This window comes from Neovison vison, chromosome 12 (assembly GCF_020171115.1).
Source record: "Neovison vison isolate M4711 chromosome 12, ASM_NN_V1, whole genome shotgun sequence".
NCBI classification, from domain to species: domain Eukaryota; kingdom Metazoa; phylum Chordata; class Mammalia; order Carnivora; family Mustelidae; genus Neogale; species Neogale vison.
The window spans coordinates 88,573,190-88,590,957 of NC_058102.1; the positions used below are offsets into that span (position 1 = coordinate 88,573,190).

At 48.8% G+C, this 17,768-nt stretch overlaps 1 protein-coding gene across 1 annotated transcript; it reads right to left on the minus strand.

Annotated features, from left to right (window-relative positions):
- Window positions 1-8,974: 8,974 nt before the first annotated feature.
- Window positions 8,975-17,445, minus strand: LOC122890964 (keratin, type II cytoskeletal 3-like). Its single transcript, XM_044226386.1, has 10 exons — window positions 17,325-17,445; window positions 16,957-17,180; window positions 14,995-15,215; window positions 13,892-13,952; window positions 13,142-13,237; window positions 12,740-12,904; window positions 11,107-11,232; window positions 10,291-10,511; window positions 9,576-9,610; window positions 8,975-9,264 (listed from the first exon to the last, which is right to left on the minus strand). Exons 1-10 carry the CDS (start codon window positions 17,443-17,445, stop codon window positions 8,975-8,977), a joined length of 1,560 nt encoding a protein of 519 aa, XP_044082321.1.
- Between the last annotated feature and the right edge of the window lie 323 nt (window positions 17,446-17,768).

Below are 17,768 nucleotides of genomic sequence, written 5' to 3' on the forward strand. Positions count from 1 at the left end.
TATACATGCATTCGCTGGGCTGGGCACCTTCCGAATCCTGGGAGGGGAATATTTATGTTTAGTTTGCCTGCCAGCAACATCTGTTTAAAACCTCACACCTATGAGTTGCAGAAATTGTACTGTAGATAAACTTCCCCAACTTGATCATTTATCATTCATCTCTTGCCATTTAGAGATCAGAATGCAATAATCTCTCAGGACCGAGTTGCTGGAAACTCCTATGCAGTTTCCCCCAAATCATTAGCTGATACCTTCCTGAGAAACGCCACCGTTGAATTGTTTGTCTTGGGGTGTGACCAGGGAGATCTGGGGCAAAGCTAGGGGTTGTCTAGCTGCCTTTGATCACAGCTGGGACAGGGGTAGAACAGGTAATGCCATAGCATTACCCTGATCAGATGAAAGTTTTGTTCTCCCCTCACCTCCCCCTGCTTCTGCTCCCTATTGTTACTGATCACCACCATGCACATCCCAAATTTTAATCACATGAGAACAGAGTATTGTGGTCATTGAGTGCAAGTGAAAGCCAGGAGACTCTGCCCAAGACTGTTCTCATTTTGCTGGGTGCATCATGTGCTGTTCTGTGTGCCTCAGGCTCCTCCTCTGCAAAGAAGATGAGCTCCTATAGCACTGAAGGTCTGTGGTTGCAGATGCATTGAGCATCTCTCAGGACTGAACATGGTCTTCTAGACCAGAAGACAAACTATCATGAAATCTCTTTTTTTATGTCCAATGTATTTTAGACCAATGCTTTTGTAAAATAAAATTTTAAAAATTTCCCTTAAGAGGAGAATTTTTTAAAGATCTACAATATATGGGCCCCAATTTTTTATTTTTAAGTTCAATAGACATAAAATTGTTCTACTGTAAATGGGAAAAAATAATAAGTTTCTAAATGGTTATTCTCAAATTCTGTATTTATCTCTTCTCAAAGTTGTAACAAAGTGCCCCTGGACCAGCACTAATGTATGGGCCCAAATTCTGGAAAGCACTGCCAGCAAGCCTGGAATGAAGCTCTTTTATTGAGCATCAGTGTCATCCAACAAAAATGTGTGTTTGCCCTCTGAACTCAAATGGATGGTGGCTTTCAGCCGAAACTTAATAAAAATAAAGTAATAATATTAATAATAATAATAAATGTGGGAGAAATAGCCTTAAATGTCCAGAGTCTGAAAAATGGCTAAACGTTTGCTTGTCCATTTAGATACAACTATTTAAAATTATCTGCAAGGAGACTGAGTAGCAGCATTGTTGAAAACGCTTATGATACAAGGTTAAATGAAGAAAGCTAAATATACACCAGTGTGTCTGCACTATGAACTCATAAAAATTAAGAATGCACAGAATGCAGGCTTAAAAAGTAACCAAAAAAGTACATCAACTTATTGAGAATTATAGGAGGGTTTTTTCCTAATATTTTAAATGTCCTTTTCCTTTGTATTTATGCAATAAGTAAATATTTTCGCAAAAGTTGGAACTGAAACCACAGAGGCCAACAACTACAGAGGTGGGAAAGGCGGGTGGTGGGAAAAAACAAGACAGGTGTCGCGGAGCCGCAGTGAGGAGAAGGCACCTTGGGCTGGGAGGGGCTCTGTGGGTAGCTTCAAGTCTCCCCACCTTATCTGCTCAGTAACTGCTTTAGTGGACTGTCTCCAGGAGACACTGTGGGATAGACAGAAAGTGAACCTGAAATTTATAGTCACAAAAACTGGTTTCAGCTCCCAGCCCTGCTTCTACCAGCCTGTGATCTTAGGCAAGTCTCTTACGCCAGAGTCTCAGTTATGTAAAGGACTCAGAGAAGCTATTTCTCAAGGAAACTTCTCAATGCTATAAGGACGTGAAAAGGCATGGAACATTATAACACACTAAACAAGCATAAATATAGATAACTCTCAGATCCTGGTAAGATGACCAAGGGTCCCACTTTGCCTGGACTTTCAGTGCCTAAACCAGGATAGTCCTAGGCAAGTCAGGACAGTTGCCACCCTAGTTCTGGCATATCCACCCTAACCACTTTGGGGAGCTCTTGGTAGGAGAGGGAATCCATGGCTCAGCCCCCAGTCTTGGGAGACATAAGGAGAAAACCAGCGAAAGGGAAGTGAAGCTATGGAGTGGGATGGGTCATGTAAGGGAGATATCTGAAGGCGAGGATTCTGAGTCAGGAGAGGCAGAGAGAAGAAGCAGAGAAAACAGAGGGTACATGGAGAAGGGATGGTAGGTCCCAGACAGGAAGTAGCAGCAGTGTGGGGGAAAGATCCTTGGGTTCAGCTTCAAATCCTGGCTCTACCCTTCCCAGCCCCATGGCTTAGACAAACTCTTACCTCCTTGAACCTCACTTTCTTGGTTTATTAAAAAAGAGGATAATAAGGCCAGATTCACAGGGTGATTATAATAAGTAGCTGACATCAAACATGGAAGAGCACATTAGAAATTCCAGAGTCATAAAAGGGGGGTTCCTCAGGCCGCCTTCCATGAACACCCCAGAACATGTGAGCTCACCCCACGTTCACCTGATACGGTGCTCTCTTGTGCCACTCACTTTCAACCCCTGCCATGAGGAATGCGCATCATTAACCCCTTCTCATGTGTCTCTCCTGCCAACTAAATAAATAGGAAGCTCACCAAGGATTATATTTACCCCTATGCTGAATATAGGGAATTACTAAATTATGATAAAATAAAAGAGGAAGTTCCAGACAGGGTTTAGAAAGCTTCTTTGGTCTCTGACTGTGACCAGTTACCAGCATTCAATGCCAACACCCCAGTCTATCTCTTGTCAGCTGGATGGTCCCCAGTAGGCTGCTGTCACCTCCTCAAAGGCTTAGGGGTGGGAGACCCAGCAAATACTACTCCCTGAGCCTTTGCTATAGGGTGACGGTTATTCTCTACTCCCTCAAAGAAAGAGAAAATTGAGTCAAGGTGATGCATGAGAGATTTTTAATAGTCCCAAAGGAGATACTTGACCTCAAATAATATTAAATGCTGGATGAGGTTTCTGGAACAAACTGCTATCCCTAAAGGAAACCCCTTCACTGGTTGGATGACAAAGAATAGTGATTGCTAAACTCGCTACAGGTTGGGATCCCCTGGAGATCTTCAGCAACAACTAATGCCTGTACCTCCTCCAGCTCTCCTCATCCCAGACCAGGATTTCACCAGTCTGGAGTGTAGTCTAGGCTCTGGAATTTTTTAAAGGTCCCAGAGGGTCTTAATGGGCAGCCAAGTTTGGGAATCACTGGCTTGAAGGAAGAAGAACCAATTAAATGGCCTCTTGAGATTCTATTCAGGCTGAGGACAAAAGAATAATAATGAACATCATAATAATAGTTAACCTCTTACGGAGTACTTTTTCAGTGGGCCATGCACAGTACTAGGTCTAAAACATGGAAAGTCTCAAGCTAAAAATCAACATAAGGAAGTCATTCTTTTTTTAAATTAGCATATAATATATTGGGGCGCCTGGGTGGCTCAGTGGGTTAAGCCTCTGCGTTTGGCTCAGGTCATGATCTCAGGGTCCTGGGATCAAGCCCTGCATCGGGCTCTCTGCTTAGCAGGGAGCCTGCTCCCCCTCCACCCCCCACCACCTGCTTCCCCGCCCCTACCTGCCTCTCTGCCTACTTGTGATCTCTGTCAAATAAATAAATAAAATCCTAAAAAATAAACATATAATGTATTATTTGTTTCAGGGGTACAAGTCTGTGATTTCATCAGGCTTACACACTTCACAGCACTCACCATAGCACATACCCTCCTCAATGTCCATAACCCAACCACCCTATTCCTATCCCCCACCCCCTAGCCCCCCTAGCAACCCCCGTCAGTTTGTTTCCTGAGATTAAGAATCTCTTATGGTTTGTCTCCCTTCCAATTCCATCTTGTTTCATTTTTTTCCCTCCCCACCCCCCATGACCCTCCGCCCTGCCTCTCAAATTCCTCATATCAGAGAGATCATGTGATAATTGTCGTTTTCTGATTGACTTATTTTTCTCAGCCTAATACCCTCTAGTTCCATACAAGCCTTTCTCAAGAAACAAGAGCGGTCTCAAGTACACAACCTTACCCTACACCTAAAGGAGCTGGAGAAAGGATGGAAGTCATTCTGACAATCGCACTCATTTTACAGGTGGGGAAAAGGAGACTTGGAGAGATCAAGTAACTTGTTCAAGAATGCGGGGGTTGGGGTAAATTGGAAGGGAAGGTGAATCATGAGAGACTATGGACTCTGAAAAACAATCTGAGGGGTTTGAAGTGGGGGGGGGTGGGAGGTTGGGGTACCAGGTGGTGAGTATTATAGAGGGCACGGCTTGCATGGAGCACTGGGTGTGGTGAAAAAATAATGAATACTGTTTTTCTGAAAATAAATAAATTAATTTAATTTTTAAAAAAAATTTTTCAATAAAACACTTGTAAACCAATTCCAATAGTACATTAAAAGAATCATTTTCCATTATTAAAAAAAAAAAAGAATGCACAGATGAGAACGGTGGTGCAGAGATTTGAACCACTCCGATACCCACATGTATTGCAGAAGAGGTGAGCTCTCTGGTGAAAGAGATGTCCCCTTCCTTCCCTTCATACTGTGCCCACCTGCCACCAGCGCTCTCCTTAAAGGAAAGGGGCGAGTCAATGGAAGACTTGAACTGGCCCTGCTGGTCTCCCAGGTACTGAAACCGAGGGCTGCCAAGAGGGTGAGGCCCAGGGCACTTATCAGGCACCGAATCACAGTCTCGGGCAGCAGCGGGAGGCAGGGTTCAAGAGGAGTTGCTGGCATGACCGGCAGGGGCAGCCCCTGCAGATCTGCTCCCCATCTCAGCCTGCATCTCCCAGGTCTGGAGGTGGATATCACTGAGCAGCACCCACGTGCGGCAGGGGTGTGGGGACAGAGAAAGGGAGGGTGGAAGAATTTCAGTTACCAGCCCACCTAGGAAGGAGGGGACAGCTACAGTACTAGTGTAGGTATGGATGCTTTTAATCTCCTTCAAATGGGAGTTTTTAGACCCCTGGGCAACAGAGGAAGGCAATGATGTGACAGGGATCAGAGAAAGCAGTGTCCTGGGACTGAATCAAAGCTCCTGGTCTTGGCCTCCACACCCTGAGACTATTATTCTCCCTACAGAAGAATGTCAAACCTGGATGGGTGACAGAGACCACCAGCCCAGAGCCTTCCTTTTACAAAAGAAAATAGCTACAAAGAGAGGAAGGACTTAGTCAAGGTGACAGGAAACCTGGTTGGTGCAGAGAACTGGAGCTTGGGTGCCCTGCCTCCCAAACCAAAAAGAACATGAGCCTTTGAAGAATTCCCACAGCCTCCATGCTCCTGCGGCCTGGGGGAGATGGACATGGGGAAGCCCCACTTCCCACCTCTAATAGGCCCTGCCTAGTAGGGTCAGAAGGCAGTGCCGGGGCACAGAGGAACACCCCTGGAGAGTCCTTCTCCTGACTTCTGGGTTATGGTGGGTGTTTTTAGTAACGACTAAGCCTTCAAGCTTCTCCTCAGGCTCCAAACCAGCCAGGACCCCCACCTCTGATATCCTTTTGACAAGTATCCCAGGACCTACCCAAAAACTATTAGGCAATGTTCTCTTTCTCCTAAAACTTAACAGGTGCTCTGGGCCCTCAAGCCCTCCCAAAGTCTCAGGGCAGCCCTGCACATTCTCATGGCCAAGGTCCAGAGATAATGTTGTTCCAGGCATATTGTGCTCCTCCATCCAAAATGCTTGAAGTCATGACTATTTATACACCCATTTATAAAGCTGGCAACTCTCTTGTCTCTGAGGCAAAAGGAGCAGCTACCCAGGTGTGGGCCCAAAGGAAAATAAGGGTTAGACCAGGATTGACTTCCAAGAGAAACTTCGAGGCCCTGGTAGGGGACTGGGATTGTCTGGCAGAGGATGTTTCTATGTGCTGGGTCAAAGAGGAAAATGGGAGAGACTCAAGGTTACAGGGCTAGTTAGTGCTGCAGTGGGGACCAAAACCACAATCTGTTGTGGGTGGGGGGCAGAATATGAGAGCTGTGGGAAACTCCCAGGTCATGTCTCACTTTGCCGGTGATGGGAGAGACACAAATGAAAGGAATTAACAATTTGTCACCCTTCCCTCCTTTAAAGAATAGGCGGGTTCCTGAAATGTTTTCCAGGGGCACCTGGGTGGCTCAGTGGGTTAAGCCTCTGCCTTCGGCTCAGGTCATGATCTCAGGATCCTGGGATCCAGCCCCACATCGGGCTCTCTGCTCAGCGGGAGCCTTCTTCCTCCTCTCTCTCTGCCTGCCTCTCTGCCTACTTGTGATCTCTCTCTCTGTGTCAAACAAATAAATAAAATCTTTTAAAAAAATGTTTTCCATAAAAAGTAATGACACTTTTCTGAGCTTTCACCGTGTGCCAGGAGTTAAACAGATGACATCATTCAACCCCAACAACCTCATTTTATTGCTGAGATTTAGCACGGGGCCAGGTACCAAGCAGCCTGCCTGCAGGGACACAGCTTGCAAGGAGGAGGCCCAGATCACACCAGGCCGGTCTGCCTCTAAAGCCTGAGAACTTCCCGCTGCGCTGTAGTATTTCCTGCTTTACGAGACAGTTTCAGGATGTTTTGGAGTTTGGCTGTTAGAGCTTGAATCTTGGCTCCACCACTTAATCTCTCTGTGCCTCAGTTTCCCCATTTGTAAAGTAGAGATAATAACGCTGCCCGCCTCTGTGAAGATTGAAGGAGTTAATTCGAAAAAAAAAAAAAAAGCTACTAGCAGAGTGCCAGGCAAATCACAAGAGGGCATCGTTTTTTTTTTTTATTTTTGTATTTTTTATATAAACATATATTTTTATCCCCAGGGGTACAGGTCTGTGAATCACCAGGTTTACACACTTCACAGCACTCACCAAAGCATATACCCTCCCCAATGTCCATAACCCCAGCCCCCTTCTCCCAACCCCCCTCCCCCCAGCAACCCTCAGTTTGTTTTGTGAGATTAAGAGTCACTTATGGTTTGTCTTCCTCCCAATCCCATCTTGTTTCATTTATTCTTCTCCTACCCACTTAAGCCCCCATGTTGCATCAGAGGGCATCGGTTTTAACAAAGGTTATATTGCTGCACAATATATGCAAATTTCAATGAACCAAACTGTATTTTCCATCCAGATTCCCTTAACAAATCAGAATGGCATCATGAGCCAGAAAACACGGCGCTGTGATATTTTTAAATCATATGAAAGATGCGGAAAGCTTTCTTCTTTAACCATTCTGCTTAAAGGAACGTGGTGATTTCTTGTACATATGAAATGAGTCATGAGGCTAAAGGTACCTCTCTCCGAGCTACATTCACCGGCCAGGGCGGGGGTATGGCCAACAGTGGGTTTGCTTTTGAGAGGTGAGGCTACAATCCCGGTGAGGACCGGCTGTGGTGGGACAGTCCCTACACTTCTCTCTCTCTGACTGTTCTGGCTGTTCCAGGTAAACTTTCCACTCTAGAGTCAGAATGTTCTCAGTCAAAGCTGCACTTGTGCTGTGTTTCTCTAGCCTGGTGAGCACCTGGCCCTCCTGCAAGTGTGTGTTTACTTAGATAAGAGTGTCTGTGATCACTATAAGGTGTGTCTCCTCTTTCTGCTTATCTGACATCCTTTGTCAGTCCTTTATGCTAATGAGGACCATGATTTATAAGGAAGGTACTCCTACACGTACTCATATGTTTGTTCACCTTTTATTTTGCTTCTCCCACCTATGCATCCCTGATTTGAGAGGGGCTCCCTGGCCCTGCACTGAGCTTCTGTTCTGTCCAAGTGCCTCCAGATCCGCCTTGATGGTGTGCTGTGTCTGCTGTAGGAGTAGGGGGAGATCGGCCATGAGGCTATTCTACGTTCTTTGTCAGCTCTCATAACTCTTCGTATTGGAAGGTTTCACCCCAAAACAAATCAAACATGATAAAATATACCCTTGGCATATGTAATTTTTTGATATAAAACATTTGAATATTTATCACTGCTTTTTGAAAATATTTGTCTACCAGCAACTCATTCGATTACAATGAGTTACAATTAACGGACAATTTCACACCTACCTGGAATTACTGAAAAGCAAGGAAATCTAACCTACAACTTTTTTCAAATGTAATGAAATTTTTAAGAATTCAAAATCTTATTAATTAAAGAAGTTGATCTGGGGACGCCTGGCTGGCTCAGTGGGTTAAAGCCTTTGCCTTCAGCTCAGGTCATGATATCAGGGTCCTGGAATCGAGCCCCACATCGGGCTCTCTGCTTAGCAGGGAGCCTGCTTCCTCCTCTCTCTCTGCCTGCCTCTCTGCCTACTTGCGATCTCTGCCTGACAAATAAATAAATAAAATGTTTTAAAGAAAAAAAAAGGAGAAGAAGAAGAAGTCGATCTGTATCCTGGCTAGTATCTGATAGCTGAAAAGCATGCCTCTCCTGCCTGAGAACTCTAGAACTTCCTCCCTAGAGCCTCCCTCCAGGCTCAGGCCAGAACTCCCTGTGTGAATGGTACTGCTCCATTAGAGCCAGTGACCCTCTAATCCAAAATGAAAATTCTACCACCGCGTCTGAAACACAATGCAGTTTATTGAAGATACAGAATAGAGAGTTCTTTTCTGGGAGTCAAAAAGGGACAAGTATCACTCATGGGAAATCAAAGCACCAGCAGGAGGTGGGGGTGTGGGGGGGGCGGGGTTACAGCTGGCTGCAAGATGGGGAAAGAGGTGCATGCAGGGTCTGGCTGAGGCTTTCCCATAAGGCAATGGGATGTGGGGCTGGAGTGGGGGCACCTGTGAGGCAGAGGAGATGTATCCATCCACCTCCCGGGCCCTGCCCCTCAGCCTGGCTTTGTGCGGATAGATGGTTTTTCAAGCCAATCAACCTTCCCAGCAAATTCTGGACTGTAATGCCAGTCGTCTGGAAAGGTGGGGCTCCAGGGCACAGGTCAGAAGATGCAGATGTTTGGGCAGGTGAAGGGGTCCGGGTACATCTTGGACCCCCATTCAGAATTTGTGGTGGGACCGCTGGCTCTGGGAGGAGCTTTGCGAGTTGCGGCTTGAGCTGTGGCTGCCGCCCCCGCTGACAGCACAAGAGCCGCCAGAACCGCCAGAACCGCCAGAACCGGAGAAGCCGCCGCCTCGCACCACCGAGCCCCCCACTGAGCCCAGGCCCCCACGGCCCCGGCCCCCACGGGTCGAAGCTCCGCCTCCCAGAGCGCCGCCTTCCAGGGCACCGGCTCCCAAGGCTCCCCCGCTGCCGTTGCCACCGCTGCTGCCGCTGTTGTGCACCATCTCTGCAAAGAGCATCTGGGATCAGGGAGTCTGTGGGGCGTGCTTTAGTCCCGGAGGCACCCCCTCTGCCCTCTGGGCTCCCCAAGGTCCGACCGACTGAAACTCGGCACAGGGTGGCGATGGCCAGTGGCCAGCAGAGGTAGAAGGTTGGCCCCTGAGACTGAGACTCAGAGCCCCTGGGTTACTCAGGCCACCACCGGAAATCTCTTCCAGCCTGCAGCTAGGATGCTCTCTCACGGGCTCTGGCCCCGGATTGGAGAAGCATTATTCCCAGTCATTCAACCCCTTCCCAGAGAAAACCCTGGGTCCTCACCGATGGACACGGAACTCTGGCACTCTCCAGACATCCTGTAGGAAGATCAAACCCCAGTGTCAGTGACCTGTGCAGCTCCTCCCTTCCCCAGATGCACCTTACCTAGGTCAACAATTGATGCTAACAGTAAGAAATAGGATGGTAGTTACTTGAAAAATCATGGCATGTGTTCCTTTTTTCTATTGGGTCAAGTTGAACTTTAATTCTTGCCCTTTCCACTAACATTCCACAGAGTCACAGCTGAGGAGCACTCCCTGGCCCAGGAATCCTCTTCCCACTCCTCAGATCCTCTTTATTCAGTGAATATTATTTGAATCCACATAGGCCAGAGTCCTTACCTAAGGGCTAGGCTACAGGAACCTACTCTACAGAAACCTACAATTAAGGCAATAATAAAGGAATTGCCTATAAATAATCTTTCTGCCTATGACTGTTGTTTGCAGACATGTATTCTACAACCAAAACATGAGACGAGAAGGAGGGGAAAGCCCATGCAACATAAGACTCTGGGGTGTCACTATTGCGTGGGGACATAGCTTTCCTGGAGGTCTAGTAGCACCTTGCAGCCCTGAAGAGGAGGAGGCTGGGCCTGCCAAGGGCTTGGCGCCACCTCTAGTGATGAGCACACGCACCCACAGGGTACCTGGCAGCAGGCTCAGGCAGCAAAGCCACCAGGTCCCTCGGCCTTTTGGGAACCAGAGGGACTCCCACTAACCTGCACTCCTCGCCCTCCAGGAGGGTCCGGTAGGTAGCGATCTCCACGTCCAGGGCCAGCTTGACATTCATCAGCTCCTGGTACTCACGCAGCAGTCGGGCCAGGTCCTCCTTGGCCTGCTGCAGGGCGGCCTGGAGGTCCTGAAGCTTGGCATTGGCATCCTTGAGGGCCAGCTCCCCACGCTGCTCTGCATCAGCGATGGCCGTCTGCAGGTTGGCATTCTGGGTACAGGGTGCCAGGAGTCCAATTTAGATTCATATACTGAGGGCCTGCACCGTGTGCTTGGTGCCTGCATATGGGTCCCCTCACGTAGGGCAGATGAGGAAGCCACAGCCCATAGAGGTTAAAGCCTGGGCCTCCATCTAGGCCCTAGCACATCAAGGAGTGGGATTAGCGACACCTGGACTCAGGAACCTAGCCCAGCTCAGAAGGAGTCAGGCTCTTCCTTTACCTTCTCCCCTTTCATGGTAAGAGACAGAATCTTCTGAGGACCTCCCTCCTCCAAGTCTTCCCAAATCATCAAAGAAACTTTCTCTCAGCCTTAGCACAAGTAGCCTTCCCAGGCTACTTTCCCATTTCAGTGTTCACACAATCAGCTTCTTTTCCCAACCTCCCTAGTCCGTTCTGACCCCCATCAGCCACCAGACTCCAGACGACGGGACCTTGGTTCAGGACCCAGTCCAGAACTGCACCTGGTCCACCTTAGCACGTGCGGGTCTAGGACAAGATTTCACTGGAGTAAGTGCTGAGCCCTGAGTGTTACGGAGCGAGCATGAGCCCGCAATCTCAGACATACGCTCTTCCTCCTTTTCTCACCTGCTTCTTGACACTCTCGATCTCCACCCGCAGCTTCTGGATCATCCTGTTGAGCTCCATGATCTCATTCTTGGTGCTCTTCAGATCATCCCCGTGTCTGCCAGCCGTGGTCTGCAGCTCCCCTAGCTGTGGCCAGGAAAGAGTCCCCCTTTCAGAAATCCAGCAGAGTCCTTACGGATCCCCTAACCCAACCAGGAAAACCAAAACACAGACACGTGACTGTGCAAGGTCAGTCAGCTGGAGGAACCAGGTACTCTCTCCTCTGCACTCGGGGACCTGGCTTTTAGCACCACGGCTGTGTTCGTGGAACAGACACTTTGCACCCAGCCCTGTGCTTTATCTCCTTATACTTCACAACTACTTGATGAGAAAGGTATGATTATTTCCATTTTATGCATGGGAAAACTGAGACACAGATTGCTTAAGTTCCATGACTGAACTCATCTAGCTATCAAGTGAAAGTGCTGGAACTTGAATGCAAACATTTCAGATGCTAGAACCATTTTCTTCACCAGCAGCCTGTCCCTCCTTGGGCAGAAAAGCCAGAAGAGGGGGTGCCTGGGTGGCTCAGTGGGTTAAAGCCTCTGCCTTTGGTTCAGGTCATGATCCCAGGGTCCTGGGATCAAGCCCCACATAGGGCTCTCTGCTCAGCAGGGAGCCTGCTTCCTCCTCTCTCTCTGCCTGTCTCTCTGCCTACTTGTGGTCTCTGTCTGTCAAATAAATAAATAAATAAACCTTTAAAAAAAGAAGAAGAAGAAGAAGAAGAAGAAAGAAAAGCCAGAAGAGTCAACAATATATGGACCTACTTATGCCCCATTCAGATTTGGGACGGAAGGAGGGGGACAGACACAAGTTCTGGAGGGGTCCCTTTGCTCAGTCTCCTTCTCCTTCCCCCGTCTTCTTTCCAGACACTAGCTTCAACCCCTCAGTGTGATCAAATCAGAGCACACAATGACAAGGTCCAGATTGGAGGAGGAGTAATGGAAGTGTCCCCAGCAATAAAGGGAATGCAGCCAGAGGGACTAACGATTTCTCGACCTTGGCACTACTGACATTTTAGGTAGGATAACTTTTTTTTGTTGGGAGGTGGGGTCATGCGTTGTAGAATGTTTAACAGCATCCCTGGCCTCTAGGCTATCCACTAGACTCCTCTGGCAACCCCTGATCCCCGCCCACAACCAAAACTGTCTGCAGACTTTTCCATATGGCTCCTGGGAGAAAAATCTTGCCTTCCCTTCCTGTTGAGAAGCACCAAGTTACAGCAAAGTCAGAGCTCTCTGATTAGAAAGGGAGATGCAGGGACACCTAGGTGACTCAGTCAGTTAAGCATCTGCCTTCAGCTCAAGTCATGATCCCGGGGGCCTGGGACAAGATCTCGCATGGGGCTCCCTGCTCAGTGGGGAGCCTGCTTCTCCTTCTGCCTGTCACTCCTCTGCTTGTGTCCTCTGTCTCTTTCTCTTTATCAAATAAATAAATAAAATCTTTAAAAGGGGGGAGATGGATGTGGGGGACACCAGACCAGTGGGGAAGCACCCACTGGAGATATAGAAGAGAGTGACTCAGAGGCAAGGGCTGCCCAGGTAGCTTGATGGGGAAGTGAGAGTCCCCAGAGTTACAGGATGGTGTCACCCACCTTGCTCTGGTACAGCGCCTCGGCCTCGGCCTTGCTTCTTTGGGCGATCGCCTCGTACTGGGCACGGACCTCAGAGATGATGCTGTCCAGGTCCAGGCAACGGTTGTTGTCCATGGACAGCACCACGGACGTGTCACTCGTGTCTGACTGCATCTGGGACAGCTCCTGCAGAGCCAGACAGACATGCTTATTCCTGAGCAGACCCACACCAGGGATCCCCAAAAGACAGGGATCCACCAGCTCAGGAGGAGTTGAGTCTGAGGACCAGGTGGGAAGGTATCACTTTTGTCAGAAGCACAGATGTGACTCAAGGGCCTCCTGCTAAAGCTCTGGTGAGAGCCTTCTTCTCCAGGAGGTGGAAAGCAGGTGGGTCAGAGACTTGCAGGTGAGGAGCAGACTTACGGCATCATAGAGAGCCTTCAGGAAGTTGATCTCATCTGTCACAGTCTCCACTTTGGCCTCCAGTTCCACTTTGGTCATGTAGGCAGCATCAACATCCTGAGGGACAGCTCAGTCACTGTCCCCGCCAACCTGTGGGCTGGCCCAGTCCTGAGCCCTGACGAAGGGGCCACAGAGCCTGCCCCCTGGGAGCTCCCACTCAAGGGAAATGAGGCCCAGGCAGACATATCATAACAGGACTAGACCGCTGTCTGTCAGGCTGGCCTTTGGCAAATACCCAACAGAGAGAAGCAGAAGAGGCAAAAGGCTGAGAGGGGCAAGGTGAGCGGGGCTGAGGCCACCATACTGGGCCTAGGTGTGGAGGGTTTGTGAGGAAGGCCTGAAGGAGAATCTAAATTTGCAATACTCAAAACTTCTGTTTAAATAGCTCCTGAGAATATGTTCCTGAAAAAAAACAAAACCCTATTTCTAATCAAAACTCAAGGCCTAAACAAATTCATAAACCCCATGGGCCCATGAGGAGAAGGAGCATGGCCAAAGTCTGGTAGGCCTTTTATAGCCTGCTGCATAGAATCTTCAGGCCCTGCCCCTGCCTGCCCTGCTCTACAGGCTCCCTCCCTAGCCCAAGCCCTCACCTACATGGCCTAAAGAAGACCCTTCGCTTAGCAGGACTAAACTCGTGCTTCCCCTCAACCTTCAAACCACTCTGCTTTTGGAGCTTTGGGCTGGGAGGGAAGGGGAGAGATCCTTTACCTTTTTCAAGAGTACGAAGTCATTCTCTACAGCTGTACGTTTGTTGATCTCCTCTTCATACCTGTGAGATAAGAGTCCCCTTTGGATCTGCCTTCTCTGGCATGTCCCCATGGTCCCCGAGCAATTCTCAGAAGTGACATGGACTCAGGACCTCTGCCAGTTTAGCTCAAGACATGCGTCGGTGCAATGCAAAGCCTTCTGGATTCAGATAAGAGTTCATTCAACAGACTTTACTGAGCATCAACTATGTGCCAGGTACCATGTAGTAATGGTGATGGTAATTACTGGACACTGCAGTAGGAGCCTCATCCTACTGGGGTCCTATTTTGATTAATCCCAGAAGGCTTCCTGGAGAACTTGGGATTTTTTTTAAACCATTTATGTAAGCAAAGGGAGATGACTGAGCTGCTAGGAGCTTTCAGGGGGAGATGTGTGGTGAAAACTCTGTGTATAGCAAGTATAGTAGCCCCATGGTCTCCCAGTAGATATTTTCTGAATTAATGAAAACCAAGAATGGGTCGCTAAGAATGTGCCCGGTCCTGCTTCATGAATTATGCTTGTATTAACTTATCCCATCTTGATTACAACAAATAGGGTCAATACTTCCACTATTTCCATTTTACAGTGAGGAGACTGCAACACAGAGAAGCTGAGGTACTTGCCCAAGCTCACAGAGCTCATTAGTGGCAGATTGGGGCTTGACCAAGGCACAGCAAGTTGCTACTCACTAAGAGGTTTATTGACAGGGGAAATAAAATTCCCATTTGAAGGGGAACTTGAAGATAATCTAGCTCAGGGAGGATAGACAATGCTTTCTGAGTCTGTTAGATTCATAAATGAGTTTCAGGGTGTGTTGGAACTCCCCAAATTATATGTCTGTGCCCTTTCATTAAAGTCTCCAAAGGACTTCGGCCTCAAGCATGAGCCTCTCTTTTACAGATTGGGCTATCAAGAGTCAAAAAGGATGGGGTAATTCTTCCAAGCTTGCAGCCCACTGGAACAGAGCTAAACTGGAGACTAGGCCTCCTGCCATCTGCCGCTCCCACCCTCCAGCTCCATCCCCCACCCCCAGCCACCGTACCCTGGGACTGAGCAGCACACACCTCTTCTTGAAGTCTTCCACCGTCTCCTCCATGCCCCTCAGCTCACCCTGCAGCTTGTCCTTCTCCAAGTGCAGCCCATCCAGGAAGGTCTTGAGGCTGCTGATGTAGTTCTCAAAAAAAGGCTCTAGGTTGTTGTCGTTGGTATTAGAACCAGAGCCCTGCTCCTGTAGGAGGCTCCACTTGGTCTCCAGGACCTTGTTCTGCTGCTCCAGGAAGCGCACCTGCAGATCAATGAGAAGAGCATTGAGGAGATGTCTGGAGCCAGCTCCAGTCATGCAGGCTCATGACTTCCCCAAACCAAGTCCCGGGGGTCTCCTTGTCTCTCCAGCAGGGCTGCCATAGCTTAATGCTAAACCCATGTGGACAGCCCTTTGGTGTGATGTGGAGAGCCCGACTGAGCAGATATAAGGAAACTGAAGCCCAGAGACGACAATGGTCATGGAGGTCAGTGACAAAACAGAACTGAGGTTTCATGATACATATACTTGATGATCTTCCTGCTATATCATTCATTCATTCATTCATTCCTCCCTCCATCATTCATTCCTCAATCATTAAGTATTCAACAAAGAACAGGAGATTCCAACATCCTAGAGTGGCCATAGTCCTCACGAGGAGGTTTGCAGTACAGGTGGGTACACTGCACAAAGGTGGGAAAGAACAGAAGCCATAGGGACGTGGATTTCAGGCAGCCCTTGTCCCAGGAACAGGGTCCAAATGCACCTAGATTCAGCCCCCTCTGCCAAGCCTGGTTAAATACAAGGCTTAGCTGCATTTAAACTATACCATTAGCTAAAGGTGTGTCAAACTTCCATTTGCTGCAAAACATTTCTGCACACAAGTTCAAGGCCAACCGCATAAACATGTGGAATAAATGCCAGTCAATTGGCCATTCAACAAACATTTGCAAGGCTCTTGCCAGGCCTCATGCTGGACACTCAGGACCCCAAGACACAGGAATCCCCCCTGAAGGGTGATGAGAGCTGCTGCTGAGAGCTGCTCTTGGGCCCAGCATTGGAGGAGCAGCATTGTCACATTGCCTTCCACCTTTCTGTGAATTCTTTATCAGGACACCCATGTATCTGCTGGCAATTAGCAGGCCACTTGACTTTGAAGAGTTTCACCTCTGCAAAGGTCTGGTATTCCAATGTTAAGATGCTTTTCCTCTTTTGGTTTTTCCCAGGACAGGTGTAGGGTGAGGGGACCCCAAAGGGTCCCTATGAATCCTCTCTCTTTAAGGCCTAATATTGTCCCAGGATCACAAAGAGATTTCCCCACATCATACTCAAAAGTATGGATGAAATCCTCAGTTAGCAGCCACCCAATGCCCTCTGGTGACCATAACAATTAGCATTGTGGCCCTTGCATGGAATATCCAAAGCACAGAAATCCCTAGAAAACATCTCCCCAGCCTTGCTTGCACATATACACAAGTACACAAATGCCAAATGGCCTCAATATCCACAGCTCCCCACACCAAAGTCTTCCTATGAGAACCACCAAGGAGGAGGTACCTGTTAGCCCTACCTATCCCACCTCCCAAAACCTCTCTGCATCCCTCTTCTTAGGCTGATGGCAGATGAACTCCTCTTTCAGACAAATCCAGCTTGGGCAGAGTCAGCCTCTCTTTCAAAGGGAAATAGCTCATAACTCCCCTGGCATAGAGAGGAAATTCTGAGCTTGCGTTTCAGAGGGCAATAGTGAGGAGATATCCGTGATGGCAATGAACAATCCCAGCAGTGCCTCTGACAAACCACAGTGATGGGCCACGTGGAGGGGGTGGTAACTCCAGCCAATATTTCCATCATCTGCAGTAACATCACTTGCTGAAATGCCACAGAGGACACGAGGTGTAGGATGAACCCACAAGTTCTTCCTCAGATTCACAATGAGAAGAAGAAAAAGAGACCATCCCAGTTAAGCCAGGCTTCCTCACTGTCCAGCTGTCCCAGATGGGCTCACCTTGTCAATGAAGGAGGCAAACTTGTTGTTGAGGGTCTTAATCTGCTCCCGCTCCTGGGTCTTTACTTGTCCAATCTGGGGGTCGATCTCCACATTGAGGGGCTGCAGGAGGCTCTGGTTGACAGTCACTTCCTGGATTCCTCCGGGGAAGCCACCAGGACCAAAGCCACCAGGCCCACCAAAGCCACCAGGCCCACCAAAACCACCTGCTCCACCAAAGCCACCTGCTCCACCAAAGCCACCAACTCCACCAAAGCCACCAGCTCCACCAAAGCCACCAGCTCCTCCACCAAAGCCACCAGCTCCACCAAAGCCCCCAGCCCTTCCACCAAAGCCCCCACCCATTCCTCTTCCACCACCTCCAAAACCACTGCCTCTGTGGGTCCCCCCAAACTCTCCAGCCCGGGAGCTGCCTCCAGCCACGCTGATGGAAATCTTCTTGTTGCCTCCAAGGTTGTAGAGACTCCTGCTGCCAAAACCTCCTCCCATCATAGCACAGGCAGCAGACCCACCACCGCCCCTGCCTGAACGGGATGTTGAGGAGGACCTGGTAGAGTTAACCCGGCTCTGGCCTGATACTACAGCTGACTGGCCACTGAAGCCCTGGCGGTGGCCCCCGCTGGAAGATCTGCAAGATTGTTGGCTGTGCCTGGCCTGGCGATTCATGGTGGACAGCAAGGTATTCCAAAGGAAGGACAGATGGAAAGGCTAGAGGAAACTCAGACACCTTCTGAAGTTCTGGGCTGGGGATGGCCCTTATATAGGGCCAGGGAGCTTGGTTGGCTTTGGGTGCCAGCCAACTAATTGAGGTA

What these genes read in the sequence shown, in the direction of transcription:
- LOC122890964 (XM_044226386.1), bottom strand. Translation starts at nt 17,445, where the DNA reads ATGGGAGGAGGTTTTGGCAGCAGGAGTCTCTACAACCTTGGAGGCAAC. An exon ending in ACTTCGTACTCTTGAAAAAG is followed by an intron (nt 13,238 to 13,891) that starts GTAAAGGATCTC and finishes GCTGTCCCTCAG; the next exon opens with GATGTTGATGCTGCCTACAT. An exon ending in TGAAGGCTCTCTATGATGCC is followed by an intron (nt 12,905 to 13,141) that starts GTAAGTCTGCTC and finishes CTGGCTCTGCAG; the next exon opens with GAGCTGTCCCAGATGCAGTC.